Consider the following 14,378-nt stretch of genomic DNA (forward strand, 5'->3'; position numbering starts at 1 on the left):
GGTGGCTTAGGCCGAAGATTTGGTGGTCTCAACATCATGGGAGAGGGTCAGTAGCTCGTCATCCAGTGATTGGATATGTGACCGGTTCTCTTCTAGCTCGGTCTTCAAATGAGCCACCTCCTCAAGTAGAGTCGAGGCGCGCTCTTCGACCGTGACGATGACCTGTTGCCCCCCTCCGACCTTCAGCTCCAAGTTCTCCAAGCGAAGGGCAGCATAGGTGTCCGACTAGCGCTCAATCACCCGCCCGACATCGAGCACCCGGTCAATTAGCGCCATGTCGTAGTGCTAGCTCCGCATGTGGATCGGTGTTAGGACCCATGCAGGAAGGGATTGAGCAAGGAAGGGAAGTCACCACTTACCTAAATGAGTGACTTGGCTACCCGCTCTGCCAGCACCTCGTAGGGGGAGTTGTAGAGATCCTTGGCTATAATGGGGTGGAGCGCCCCTCGGATGAACTCCTGGGCAGTTAGCCCATCGTCCAAGATGTGACTATCGGCCTTGAGGGTCGCCCATCGGGTGGCATAGGGGGCTCCTGGCTCCCCAATTGAAAGGTCAACCATGTTCAAGGCCTGGTACTCCTCACCATTGGCCCAGGAGTAGACGCGACACAGCTCCCGTATCGACGGTGGGTGCGTCGGCGGAAAAATAATATAAAGCCCCGTGAAATAGTATAATATAAAACCTTGTGCAATAGTATAAAGTTCCGGGCTAGCCTCCGGCTAGGGGGAGGGAAAAATAATTCTACCCACTACTGACTTGCTCGTCGGAGGGGCTAAAGTCGGGAATCACTCGACGAAGGCCATTTTTGCAAGGAAGCAACCACCTACGGTCCGCGAACGTCCCAACCTTGGAAGTTGTCGACCGACGTCCCTAAGGTGAGCCATCAATTTGCCCAGATCCTAACCAACGCCAACCAGCACTCATTCTCGATGGTGCGGTCACCTCAGCATCCAGCTCACTCTATAGAAAGCTCTCGACATTGACCCGCGGACCTAGCCATGCTCAATGATCAGTCACGATATATTTGTTCGCTAACAACAGGATACGAGGAAGATTTCTCTGTGACGTCTTCGCGCATGCTTTTCGTATCACAAGTAATTGGTAGGAAGAGTTCATCGAAGGCTATGGCTGCATGTGCAACACTGGAGCGAGGAAGATGATCGCGATAACGGATGCAACTCAAACGTACACGCCACTTGGGGCTTTCATTGGTTGAATTGTCCGGGAGCGTTCACGGGTTCACGGGTCTAGCATGGAACAAAACACGCAGCTTGGGAAAGTGGAGAAGCGAACACGCAAGTATTGTCAGCTTATTCTTCGCGTCAACTCCAACCTCAAAATGAACCGCGGACAACTCGCTTGTCTAATGTTAGAATTCTCTAGACTTGCAGGATGATAACCTACAGCCATTTTTGCAGGCTTTCTGATGCAGCAGGGGATGAAGATGAATATGAGGTCTGAGACAGAGGAAAGGACGGAAGAGCAAAAGCAGCAACGAGGTCTCGTCCCCTTGGGGAACACGCAGTGAAGATTGTTGAGATGATGATTCAGTTTGGCGTCAAAGTGAACTCGGATCCATGTTCTTTTGGCTTCGAGGTTAAAGCGACTTTGGTAGCCAGTGATGTGTTGGCTGCACGCTTTGCACCATCGAGCATGTGATGTGTTGGTGCCAGTGCGGCACTGCTTTAGAGGCACTGAGTTCACGAGCTCTCTGTGATGTGATACAACCTTCTTCGCCATCACATTAAAATAACATTAGCTACTCGGTACGACCTGTATGTCACAGTAATCATATGACTATCGATTGACAGATGCCACAAGGACAGCATTATCCATTTCAGCATCCCTCGCTCCGAACCACAACAATTCACGCTGGCTGGATCGTGGAAGGCTTCTGTTCCTCGTAAACTTTTGCTCGTTAGTGTCGGCCACCGCTTGCTGACGATGAAAGTTCAACGGCGAAAGATTCCCAGCACATTCAATGGCTGTGGCAAAGCCAATCATCGAGGAAGCACCATCCCCTGCAAAGGCCTCACCTTTCCTGCAGGATTAAATTGCATGCTCCGATGTGGGCGCGTGCAATGCAATGCATGGCCCTTGCGTGCATACAATTCGCACTCCATTCCTCGATCTAAGAGATGACTTAAAGCCGGAATGGGAAAAGAGATTCCCAACTCCCCACCACCATCCGCCCACTTCGCCCCCCTCTATCTCTCTTGCGAACTCATATGAAGCCATGAAACGAAAGATAATATCTAAACAAATGGCGTCTTCTATTAATTACACATTCACTACGGTGGTGGAATTGCTGTCTGCTTCTGTTAGAGGCCACAAACGGGAGGCACCCGAGAGACTGTTATCTCTTGCGCTGGAGCTTTCTGCTTGGATCGATGTAGCCTTTCTCCCTGAGCCTCAGCTCCAGGTTTCCCTGCTCTGGATTCTTTCTCTTGGAGTCTCTTTGCATCCCACGTTGAGGCTCTGGGGATCCAGATTCAAATCCTGGTCTGTAAAAGCTGTGCTTGGAGCCCTCTTCTCGGACTCCTCTGCTTCCTATCTTCACTTCCTACTTGTTTCCTTCCTGAAGACCTTGACTTTGGCTTCCCAGAAATCTTTTGGCTCCAAATCCTTGGTTTTCTCTGTACGAATTCGCTCGTCTAGCACCAAGTCTTTAGCGTATCGTGGAAGATTCATTAAACTCGACCTTTTTAGCTGAAAAAGATGGTTCCTTCTCGAGCCTTGGTGCTGATGGCGGCCCTGCTGCCTCTCCTGCTGCAATGCAGCGTGGCGGTGACGGAGGCGTCGTGCTCCGACGTCGTGCCGATGAAGCGGCGAAGGGAGGTGATTTCGATCACGGACTTCGGAGCTGTGGGAGACGGGAAGACGCTCAACACTTGGCCTTTCAAGAAGGCCATCTATCGGATTCAGCACCTTCGACGCAGAGGTGGTACTCTTCTCTACGTCCCCCCCGGCGTTTGGCTCACAGGGAGCGTCAGCCTAACCAGCCACATGACGCTTTACCTGGCCCGAGGAGCCATCATCAAGGCCACCCAGGCGTGTCTTCTCGTCACATTTAACCTTCTCTTCTAACCACCTAGTAGACCAAGTTATGAAGTGGACTAAACTTGGGGTTACATATCCTTCAATGTCTGTACCTTCATTTTTGTACACGGATGCCAGAGGATACTGCTGTGGGTTCCGCTGACACTCGCAAAGTTGAGCTGTGCAGGATACACGGAGGTGGCCTTTGGTGGATCCTTTACCGTCGTATGGAAGAGGGCGGGAGCTGCCGGGCCGTAGATACATGAGCTTCATTCAGGGAGACGGCATCAGTGATGTGATCATAACAGGTGACTTTATCACATCGCTCTTTAGGTCTTGCTATTGCATTCTGCAGAGGCAGCATGTTTGTCGTCTGCTGCACTCTTTTGAATTCTACATTCTTTTGTGGAGATCTATTAACAAAACATGCACCATAGGCGACACACAGTGGTTTCCATGTCCAATGCCAACATGGGCGCTGTTTCCTGGGCAACATTAGCGGAAGCACTGAAAGGTCTTTCACCCGACGGAGACGAATCTCTATGCCCTGTAGCTGAAACGATAAATAATAAGAACAAACAAAAGGGCATACATGCATGATTATTTGTAGAAAAAGGATGTGATAATGGAAATATTCGAATTTAATGATTTTTTCCCCAAGCGGACGATGTTCATCTGTCGAGAAGGGCATGCCTCGCCTGCGCAGCAACAGTAAAACAGAGAGACGCTCTTCATACATCAAGAATCTAATTTGTGTTCTTCTACGCTTTTGTAATCACAAATTTTCGTATTTTAAACGATATTAGAGTGAATAGCGAACACTGGATGCTATTCACGGTGCAAAGGATTCGAAGTTAGGTCTCAGCTCAGGCAGATTTCTTTATCCTTGCAGTCCACTCTGGTTTGCAGAGGTCCATCTTTGGTGAACCTACGATGTGTACATATTTCAAGCAGCTTGTTTTTGCTTTCTTCCTCGCACAAATGGATTACCTGGTTCAAATACTCAGATGATCAAGGATGGTCTATGTTTGTTTGGATGATTCACATTTTGCTTCCGCAGGTGAGAATGGAACAATCGATGGTCAAGGCGAGGTGTGGTGGAACATGTGGAGGCGGAGATCTCTCCATTTCACAAGACCGAATCTTGTGGAGTTCAAGAATTCTAGAGATATTATCATTTCTAATGTGGTCTTTCAGAACTCTCCTTTTTGGAACATTCACCCTGTTTACTGCAGGTAGCTGCATTATCTTCCTTTTTCTTCTTTTCGACCATCTGTTGATCTAGCGTTGAAGGAAGACGACGATCTGCATCTCTGTTGCAGCAACGTGGTGATAAAGTACGTGACCGTGTTGGCTCCGCATGACTCCCCTAACACGGATGGAATAGATCCAGGTATACTGGTTCCTTCGAATGCTCTTTGAGCATGCAACCGCGTCATGTGTGGTGATCGAAGAAGAAACTCGTTTGATTCAGATTCCAGCTCGAACGTCTGCATCGAGGATGCCCACATCTCAACTGGGGATGATCTGGTGGCCGTAAAGAGCGGGTGGGACGAGTATGGAATCGCTTATGGGCGTCCCAGCTCTGGCATCATGATCCGAAGGCTCACAGGTTCCTCGCCCTTCTCCGGCGTCGCCATCGGAAGCGAAACCTCGGGCGGGGTGGAGAACGTCCTGGTGGAGAACGTCAACCTCTACGACACCGGCATCGGCATCCACATCAAGACCAACGTGGGGAGGGGAGGGTTCGTAAGGAACATCACGGTGGTCAACGTGAGCATGAACAAGGTGCGCAAGGGGATCCGGATCGCAGGCGACGTCGGCGACCACCCCGACGAGTACTTCGACCGACGCGCCATCCCCACCGTGGACGGCATCACCATCAAGAACGTGTGGGGCGTGGACGTGCAGCAGCCTGGATCGATCCAAGGCATCAAGAACTCACCCTTCACTCGGATATGCCTCTCCAACGTCAAGCTGTGGGGCGTCGCCAAGCGCTCGGCGCCGTGGAAGTGCGTGGACGTCAGTGGAGCTGCTCTCGGAGTCCAGCCATGGCCATGCTCGGCCCTCGCTCGCACCATCAGCTCAGGATACTGCTCCACCGCGTTCTAGGACCGTTAGTTTCGTTCTTTCTTTGCCCATGGATTGGTTTTCGTAAAGCATCAAACTCGAGTTCAGATCTACAATGAAAGGGCCACATTAAATTAATTGATTTGATGCACCTAAATCTTAATCGATTTGAACTTTAGGGGAACTTAATTGATTAGAGCGGCACGTGTGACGTACGTGAGGTGTGATTTCCCGCGCTCGGTGGGATGAAAACATTTCCTACGTTCTCTGTTTCTGTTTCGTGCCCCACTTTGTCGGGTGTTTCCAGAATCAGCATATAGGGTTTAGGTTTTGATCGGCTCTGCCTCCATGGCTGCTGCGCGTCCTCCGTCGAAGCGCCGCCGGACGAACCGGAGCGAGGGGGGTGCCGCCGAGGGGTCTCCTGGAAAGGAGGGCGCGCCCCTCGTGGTCTTGGCCCATGGCGCCGGGGCCCCATCCACCTCCGAGTGGATGCTCAGGTGAGCGGCTTCGTTTCTAGCTGCTCTTTTCCGAATGAAACGCCCCGCCTCAGGGTGGATCTGATGCTCCTTGGTGTGTTTGGATTGAAATTATAAACCTACAAACCTCCTCCTCCAACTCCGCTTCCTCTTCCTCTTTCATTCTATCTAAACATCCCAAATCACCCTTGCGAAAAAAAAAGGGTACTTTTTTTCTTTTTCATTAATATGAATGCATGTTCCAGTTACTCTTTCGCAAGGTAAAATTAAAAAAAAAAAATCTTTGGTGCTTATCAACTAAAGAATGAATGGTGCCGTTTTCAGATGGAAGGAAAAGTTAGGGGAAGAACTGGATGCTGTCGAAGTAGTCACTTTCGACTATCCCTGTGAGTATCTTCGGGATGATGCATGAGGTGATGATTGATTGGTCTGATTAAACAATGGAAAACAAAGCGGTCGCTTTCAGAGTACCGGTCTGATCTGCAAAGCAAGGAATCTTATGTTCTACTTACAGAATAGTGCTTTGTTGATGAGGATATGTTCACCGGCAGGGGAAATGGGTGACGTTGTTAGGTGATTGTACATGACACTTAACTGGCTTAATTGCCGTGCAGATATCTCTGGCGGAAAACGCAAAGCTCCTCCCAAAGCAGAAAAGCTAGTTGATCATCACCTGGATGTTGTGAAACGTGCTATTAAAGAATATCCTGGGCATCCTCTTATTCTGGTCGGGAAGTCCATGGGATCAAGGTAATAGTCGGTTTATTCGACTAATCTGCTAATTCATGTATGTTTGGTTAATTGTCATCTTCGATAACGCATAATTTCCGATTTCAACAGAGTCAGTTGCATGGTAGCTGGTAAGGAAGATATCAATGTTTCAGCAATCGTATGCTTGGGTTATCCACTAAAGGTACTAATCTGTTGATTGTGTTCTTCATTTAGATCTGCTTACATTTATTAGATTTTGTAAATTTGTGTATGGCTAATGTATTGCAACCTGATAACGGAATATGAGAAAAACTGGAGTAGCTTGCAGGAAGGCCGAAAAGCCATTTTGAGGAGTGACTCGTAAAGAAGGTTAGAACGAAACTGATTTGGGATGAGTTGGGAGGTAGCTTCATCGTTTTTTTTTTCTTCTAAGAAAAACAAATGAGGTACAAGATAAGGCCATCTTGTCCGTTGTGAAGGCTGAAACTGAAGCAGCACCATTGTGATACAATAGGTGCTCCACCAATCAAACACATGGGATCAATCCTGATAGATCAATGAACCGGTGGATGCATGGTGGAATGGACTTGGATCAGCTGATACAATGGTCCAGACCTGTTGGATTACGAATCTCCTTTTTTATCATAATTTATGTGTCATTGTTTGTCATAGGATCAGACTGGGTGGTTTGGCATAATGTATGGCCCCCTCATAAGCGATTACCATAGGTTATTTTGGTTTTGCCAGGGAACATGTTTCCTGGTTTCCTACTATATTTTATTTTTGATTTTTTTTTCCAATTTATGATCCACTTTTAGAGAAAATATTAACCCACAGTCCTGGTTGATCGCCATCCAGGTCCCAAATTTTCTTTACTCATAAGTGTATCATTAAAGCTCGTAAGAACTATGACCTGTCTGCTTCAGAAAACCTTCTTTTGTAACGCATCAGATCAACTACAATAACATGTGAGAGTAACGTGCAACATAAATGTTTTTATCTGTGTAGTTTTGTTTCTCTTGCAAAGTCAATACGAGTTACCGAACCCTTCATTGTTTGTGACATCTTTGTGCCACACTCATCAGCTGAAAATTTTACCTCATCCTACATTTTATTTTGACTTGAAATAATCTGATGGAAGAAATTGAGAAGTTATAATTCTATGCTAATCTTACTTGTTCAAGAACTTGCAAAATCCATGTGGAAGTTGTATTTGATGGTCATAAAAGTTGATGAGGAATGCACTGAATTCATGGAGATTAATTGGTCACCGTTTCACATTGATATAGGGCATGAACGGAGTAGTACGCGATGAGACATTATTGCAGCTAAAGGCTCCGACTATGTTTGTGCAGGTTAGGATTCATGTACTAATCATTGTGATATCTGAGCTTTGTAGCCTTGTTATTCCAACATGGACTTTCTTCTTTTATGTTATGATTGCTGACTCATAAGTGAACTTTGGTATAGGGAAGCAAAGATAGTTTGTGTCCTCTGGATAAGCTGGAAAGCACCCGCAAGAAAATGAAATGTGTCAATGAGCTGCATGTGATCGATGGCGGTGACCACTCATTCAAAATTGGAAAGAAGCACCAACAGTCCACCGGGATAGATCAGGACGAAGCCGAAGGAAGATCTCTGAAGGCAATAGCCGACTTCGTCAACAGATCTATCCTAGAACAGTGGTGATATGCGAAAAGCACAAGCCAACCTGAAGGTTGCCAATTCCAACACCGTCGAGTCTCCTCCTTTGGCATGCTAGGATCCTAATTTATAATCGACTGTGGCACGGGTGTTTCGGGTCCTGTGATGTTTGATAGTTTTAAGGTGTAAGATTTTGTAAATCAATGCTGTGTGCATACACCAACACTTGCATCCTATTGTGCTGACTTTCCACTCTTAACGCATGTATTTGCTTTGCCCTTTTATCTTATTGTGGAAATACCATAAATCTTGAATTGACTTTTGGCTTGAAAATTAAGAAGAAAGGATGTCTGTAAGTGATGCAGATTGTCGATCAAATCGTAATTACAGGTTTTGACTTGTTGATCGTTCCCTTACTGTCCGGCGGTTGTTGTAACACATTAGTGAAAGTCAAAGTTAAAAATGGTTGGAAGTTGAAAGTCAAAGTTCTAGATTTGATTTGGTTGGTGGAAAAAGTGACAGCCTTTCTCGAGGGCGAAACATATTCGGTTGGCTGATGATATGGACATGACACGTATGTCCATGAGGTGACATGACATTATACTTATCCTTTCCAATTTCAAGATAATCCATTCAGTGTAACATATATTAGTCCTTCCATGGATTAAATAATATAATTATGATTTACAAATTAAAATTATATTAAACGTCAGGAATCATATCCACCACCCAATAATTATGTGCGATCCTCTCTCCATATCACCCAGAAACACTCGCGGGGTGATTCAGTCAATCCGAGCATTTTGATGGCCAATCAACTCTCGCGGATATGAGGCCCCAACGCGGGGGCCCCGCCAAATCAACTCAGCGATCGAGAGACAGCATCACCCCGGAAAGGTCACAGGGGTCTCTCGGTCTCCTCTAAGAGTCCTGCAACTCTTCTTCACCTTCACCCGGTGCTTGATTACAGCACAGCAAAAGGACAAAGCATCCTCTTCTTCTTCTTCTTCTTCTTCTTCTTCTTCTTTCATTTTTCTTGGCTTCACATGTAATTTGATCCAATATCCGGTCCCTGGTAGGACCAACAAACAGATAAGCCTCTTTGCGACTTCCCAAGAAAGATACAACCTTGTCATTATTCCCAGCCTTAAATCTCTCTCTCTCTCTCTGTGTCACGCGCACAGAAGAGGATGATACAATAACAGCTTCGTTCGGACCAGCCGTTTAAGAGCCTCAGGCTTGACTATTATTATCATTCTCTGGAGACGCAGCGCCTGCCTCTTTCATGGATTCTGAGACCACTTTTGTCTCCTTTCCTTGTCCCTTCTATTGAGGGAGGGACCAGCTTCTGGGTTTCCCATATGAACCAAAAGGGCATCACATGCATCTTATGCAGCAGGGGGGAGCACTCGAGAGATGTGAATTCAAGTTCATTGAATATTGTGGATACAAAATATGTCTACATATGGATGGATTGGATCGGACATCTCCATTCACGCTTCAACCAAACTCAAGCGCACAACATGCATCGACTCAGGAAACTCTCCAAACCGAGGACCAAGGACCAAGAAGAGAAGGAACGCAAAAGAATAGAATGTAGAGAGCAGCCTCATCATCCTAATCCGGAACAAAATCCCACATCCCCTCAGCGGTATTTGCCATATCGCCTGGCAGCAGCAAAGCCTTCACCGTGCCTCATTATCCAGAACCTCTCTATTTCCTCCGGCTTCCTCCCCGGAATCCGGCCAGCTATTAGATCCCATCTGCAAAAAGCCCCCCACATCAGATTAAAAGTAGTAGACATTGGCAGCGCAGCCGATACATTACCAAGTACCAATTCGTAGAATAAAGTTGGTACGACTTTCACCGACTTTCTTTGTGTTGGATTTCATGCGCAGAGTGCTGCACCCTTACCTTATCGGTTTGACAACTAAACATACTTTTATTGACATGACAGAGATTGCAGAGCAATAGTATTTGACGAGGCTGGACCGGTCACACCATACTAGAATCCACCGGTCGGTTTATCCGGCATGATCTCCGGCAGACATGAATATTTTCCATCATCGCTGATTGTCGTCCATGCCCTCATCTTCGCTAAATCTTTCGTTATGTGCACTTCATATATGGCATGCAACCGACAGAATGAAGCTAATCATGTCCGACATTCTGAATCAGGAGCATGGGCTCACCTGTCGCCGACGAGCCTGTACATTCTATAGATGAGATCTTCCTCTTGCTCCGTCACGTTGATGAACTGCCACTCCACGCTGCTGACCTCTGCCATCCACCAACAACATCAGCGTTACCCTCTAACAAAACCAACCTGCCGAGGCCATCAGGGGGGTGGTCACACAAGCTCCTCACCTTGCGACTCCCGTCTGCTGGACGCCCTGCGCTGCTTCTTACGGCGGTTGTCCATGGCCTCCCGTTCGTCCGCCTGTGTCAGATGGCAAAAGATGGAACAGCCCCGACCGACCAAGGTACGAGAGAACAGAGGCGGCAACTGCGTGGTTATATAGCGGCGACACTTTGGGCAAGGTGGGGAGGAAGAAGAGGTAGTTGGAGAGGCAGAAGGAGAAAGGCTAAGAACAACGATCTCTTAGCCTTTCAACAAAGAAGGAAAGGTGTGGATGCCATAAAGCGCTCGAGCAGCTTGCGGTCGAGTGAAGTAAAGAACGGCAGGTGAGAGCGGCTTACATCCCGACAACGCCAAAACCCCGAGCTGACGAGTAGTTGTCGATCTCCTCCCCGCCACCGCGTAGCGAGGCGCGACCGAGTCACCCTCGAAACTCCACGAGGGGATGGCCCCACCCTCCCCTCTGGCATGCCTCCCGAGCGGGCCCCACGCCTCGTCAGCCCTGGAAGGGTAAAAAGAGAAAGAAAGAAGGATCCCACCGGGCCATGGCCGCCCACCTAAAACAGCATATTTAGGTGGTGCTTGATGGGGAAAAGGGGAAATCTAGTACCGCTCGCTCATGTCCATCTCCCCCCGTGTCTCTTCTGCGACGAAGTTTTGATCTCGCGACCAGGAAGTACACCTCCTTTTCTTTCCTCCGTGGCAACAAAATGAGTTGGATTCTGTATTGCCACAAACCAAGAAATTAACGCAATCACGGACGGGCCTCGAGTTACAGTGGCGTCACCTAACTTGAGGTGAGGGAGTGGGGGCGGCAGTATCCTGTCAGGGCTTTGATACCAACCAAGAAGAAAGCCATCCATCGGTGATGGGCGGCACAACCACAAGTCTACCATCAAACTATAACACCATATCTTATAATACGAGGGGTTCGTACCAGTGACTCGGACAAACAGGTGGCGCAGCATAAACACGTCTTGAACCTTGTCGGGATTTAGACAGGCGAGCTGCAATGGGCGACTCATCTCGGAGTCCAAGTGCTCGGACCAATCGATAAGCTCGCAGATGCTTTTCTTTACCAGCACATCCGAAGCAAACCCCTTCGGAGTTTGGATACGGCTGCCTTCTGGTATAATTAATGACCATTGTCTGTTGAGGCTTATCAATTCGCAGGTAAAAGGCTGCTGCAGTCCACATTGAAGAGACCTAACCGTGGTGGTGAGTTACGAGCAAACTCCTCGAAGGAGGAGAGAGAGAGAGAGAGAGTTGACTGGTTGGTTTGATTCTGTCCAGGAACCCAAGTCCGTCCTTACTCTTACTGTTCACCATCAGAAGAATGGCAGACCGGAATACAGTCGGTCCTTCTGCTCTCGTCCGGCTGGCTGGCTCTATCCGGTATGCAACGTCGTGACAGTTCCCTTTAGGATATCGTATGGGCATGGCGGTTTCCAGGCATCGGGTTAAGGTGGCCATGCATGCAGGAATCGATGAGAACGAACTAATGAGAATATGAGACCGGAATAAAGCTTGCGTTAAGCATCAATCAGGTCAGATTCGGTCCATCCAAAAGCTCACTCTCCGGTTATGTTCCCTATCCACAAATGAACTTATTACTATCATATAAACTGCATTAAACGATAGCTTGGTCTAAAGCCTTAAATTGCCACCAAATAGTTTCCCTTTCTTCATGTCAAAACGGCACAGCACACAAAGATCTCCCCCTCCCCCCATCCTACCGAGACATCGTATTGAATCGGTCATAGAGTTGCAATAATTGAACTCAAAACACGTTTGCCGGTGGTGCTTATTCTTCCATTCCTCAGCATCCAACATGTTGATGTAGGAAGCTGAATATTGAATTAGCACAGGTCTCGAAATTAGGTTCATGTGCTACTGCTGCACCCATTTTAATTTGACGTACAAGACATGTTTATGTTCCCCGACATGGCTCGGGAGATGGACGAACAGACAGACTAATAGAATACTGGACTGTATTTAATTACTGGCTAGCTAGGGAGCTAGAAGAAGAAGGCAACACCCACCCCGAGGCATGCGTTTTGGCTATTAAATTATTTAGTCTTTTATTAATTTGTAGATAATGATTTGGAAATTACAACAGTCTAATCAACTCGACAACAAGTGCGCATTCACGAATGGTGATGACATACGTGCAGAGATTCCATCTCGTCGTGATTGTTCATCTACTCAAAACGATGTCAAAGAAACCTACCCTTTTCGTATGGCAAGCTATCATCGTCATCCATGTATAGCTCTGCGTGAAACCAATATTTTTTTTTTTCTGTGGCTTTCAGTGAATTATTATCGTTGTGATGTCTCCATGACCTAAGGCATGGGGACCGACAAACCTGAAATATTTGAGCCTATGATTCAGTCTAGTTTTATTGCATGTCATCACAAACCTCTTTATTTTGAATTAGTTCATATATATATATATATATATATTCAGAATGTTACTTATTTACCTGAAATTTCACGTGAATAATATACTATGCACCTTATTAGATAAAAAGGGCAAATAAAGTCTTAAAAACGCTCGCGTTGATATTACCAACTTAATTTGTTATTACTCTAAATCAAACCAAGATTTATCATTCATAACCTTAACTACATAACTTAATAATAATAATAATAATAATAATAATAATAATAATAATAATCCCGCCGATGAAAGGAGCAATTCTCATTAACTAGATATGGTGGTCCCCATGAGTGATAGTGAGGTGGTTAGATTAGCTCCTATCATCGACTAATGGAAATACGATACTTTTCTGTTTTGAGTGTCGGCTACGAAACACCAATAAATTTCTTCTCCCATGATTTTTTTTTGTCGAACAAATCTCTGTTTCCGGGTTTGAATCGGTCAGCGGGAAGTATGACCAAAGACCAGAGTGCTGAACGAGCAGAATCATCAAAAAGTAGAAGAAGATACAACAAGATCTTGACATTCCAAGTTAAACTTGGTGTGCCATTTCGCTCAAGACCAGTTCTGAACTGACTTCTGAGTCCCGAAGGCCCAATCATCCTTCTCAATTATCGAGTTTAAATTCGGACGTTTGGAGATCATCTTCTCTCAATCTAGAACGTGGATTAAGAACAGTAACTCTTGATTCTAGGATTAGCTCTCTTGATCATTCTTGACTTGATTTCTTCGTTATTCCTTTTTTTTCAATTGCTTCCTCAAAAGTTATAGAAATGTTAAGTCATAAATTTCTATTAGTGATCTGAAATTTTTTGAAGGGATTTCATCTGAGAAATCAGAATTTGAACTGTTATTGGGTGAGATTGATGATGAACTTGTTGGAGTAGGATTTATCATTTGATTACGTAGAGTGTCTAATTCTGTTAGAATCTAAATTTGTTTTTCACTTTTATTGGTCTCCCAATTCTAACTTGCCTTTGATAAAAAATATTTCTATTGATAATAATAACTTTGCCACTAACATGATTATATAATTGATATGTTTTGAATCATAACGAATAACCAATTAAAATATATTTTTCGAATTTTTCATCAAGCTTGTGATGATTTTGTGAATTCACTAAAGCATAAGCAATACAACTAAAAATTTTTACATAGCTTACACTTAATTTCATAACATACCCTCAAAAGGAGTTTAATTTATAACAACATTTGTTGGTGAAATATTTAACAAATAAATTACTATTACAACTACTTCTGCCATTTGGAAGGTGTTTTCCTTTAAACAAACTTCTTGTCATTTCAATGACAGTTTGATTTTCACATTCAATTATACCATTTTGTTACGGTATATATGGTGTTGTCAATTATATATGAATACCATTTTTTTCATAAAAAAAACTAAACTCATTAGATAAAAATTTACTACCTCTATCTATCTGAAATGTCTTTATGTATTTACCACTTTGTCTTTCTACAAGTATCTTGAATTTTTAAAAATTAGTAAACGTTTCAGATTTTAATTTCAGAAAATATTTCCATCTCATGTGACTATAATCATCAGTAAATAATAAAAAATATTAACTTCTACTAAATAACTTTATATTCATATGTTCACATAAGTCAGCATGAATTAATT

At 45.2% G+C, this 14,378-nt stretch overlaps 3 protein-coding genes across 3 annotated transcripts; 2 read left to right on the top strand and 1 right to left on the bottom strand.

Moving 5' to 3' along the window:
- Window positions 1-2,102: 2,102 nt before the first annotated feature.
- LOC135619602 (probable polygalacturonase) lies at window positions 2,103-5,251 on the top strand. Its single transcript, XM_065121768.1, has 5 exons — window positions 2,103-3,051; window positions 3,227-3,347; window positions 4,100-4,274; window positions 4,362-4,432; window positions 4,514-5,251. The coding sequence occupies exons 1-5, from the start codon at window positions 2,719-2,721 to the stop codon at window positions 5,149-5,151; spliced, it is 1,338 nt and encodes a 445-aa protein (XP_064977840.1). The 5' UTR covers window positions 2,103-2,718; the 3' UTR covers window positions 5,152-5,251.
- Window positions 5,252-5,382: 131 nt separating this feature from the next.
- LOC135619603 (uncharacterized) lies at window positions 5,383-8,258 on the top strand. The gene is made up of 6 exons (XM_065121769.1): window positions 5,383-5,606; window positions 5,910-5,971; window positions 6,200-6,335; window positions 6,426-6,498; window positions 7,586-7,651; window positions 7,767-8,258. Exons 1-6 carry the CDS (start codon window positions 5,458-5,460, stop codon window positions 7,983-7,985), a joined length of 705 nt encoding a protein of 234 aa, XP_064977841.1. The 5' UTR covers window positions 5,383-5,457; the 3' UTR covers window positions 7,986-8,258.
- Window positions 8,259-9,355: 1,097 nt separating this feature from the next.
- Window positions 9,356-10,627, bottom strand: LOC135618231 (transcription factor TRY-like). Its single transcript, XM_065119100.1, has 3 exons — window positions 10,308-10,627; window positions 10,133-10,220; window positions 9,356-9,703 (listed from the first exon to the last, which is right to left on the bottom strand). Exons 1-3 carry the CDS (start codon window positions 10,360-10,362, stop codon window positions 9,586-9,588), a joined length of 261 nt encoding a protein of 86 aa, XP_064975172.1. The 5' UTR covers window positions 10,363-10,627; the 3' UTR covers window positions 9,356-9,585.
- Between the last annotated feature and the right edge of the window lie 3,751 nt (window positions 10,628-14,378).

The sequence above is a fragment of the Musa acuminata genome, chromosome BXJ2-8 (assembly GCF_036884655.1).
Source record: "Musa acuminata AAA Group cultivar baxijiao chromosome BXJ2-8, Cavendish_Baxijiao_AAA, whole genome shotgun sequence".
NCBI lineage: Eukaryota > Viridiplantae > Streptophyta > Magnoliopsida > Zingiberales > Musaceae > Musa > Musa acuminata.

What these genes read in the sequence shown, in the direction of transcription:
- LOC135619602 (XM_065121768.1), top strand. Translation starts at nt 2,719, where the DNA reads ATGGTTCCTTCTCGAGCCTTGGTGCTGATGGCGGCCCTGCTGCCTCTC. An exon ending in CAGTGATGTGATCATAACAG is followed by an intron (nt 3,348 to 4,099) that starts GTGACTTTATCA and finishes TTGCTTCCGCAG; the next exon opens with GTGAGAATGGAACAATCGAT. An exon ending in ATTCACCCTGTTTACTGCAG is followed by an intron (nt 4,275 to 4,361) that starts GTAGCTGCATTA and finishes TCTCTGTTGCAG; the next exon opens with CAACGTGGTGATAAAGTACG.
- LOC135618231 (XM_065119100.1), bottom strand. Translation starts at nt 10,362, where the DNA reads ATGGACAACCGCCGTAAGAAGCAGCGCAGGGCGTCCAGCAGACGGGAG. An exon ending in CAGCAGACGGGAGTCGCAAG is followed by an intron (nt 10,221 to 10,307) that starts GTGAGGAGCTTG and finishes GGTGGATGGCAG; the next exon opens with AGGTCAGCAGCGTGGAGTGG. An exon ending in TACAGGCTCGTCGGCGACAG is followed by an intron (nt 9,704 to 10,132) that starts GTGAGCCCATGC and finishes GGCTTTTTGCAG; the next exon opens with ATGGGATCTAATAGCTGGCC.
- LOC135619603 (XM_065121769.1), top strand. Translation starts at nt 5,458, where the DNA reads ATGGCTGCTGCGCGTCCTCCGTCGAAGCGCCGCCGGACGAACCGGAGC. An exon ending in GCTTGGGTTATCCACTAAAG is followed by an intron (nt 6,499 to 7,585) that starts GTACTAATCTGT and finishes ACATTGATATAG; the next exon opens with GGCATGAACGGAGTAGTACG. An exon ending in CTCCGACTATGTTTGTGCAG is followed by an intron (nt 7,652 to 7,766) that starts GTTAGGATTCAT and finishes ACTTTGGTATAG; the next exon opens with GGAAGCAAAGATAGTTTGTG.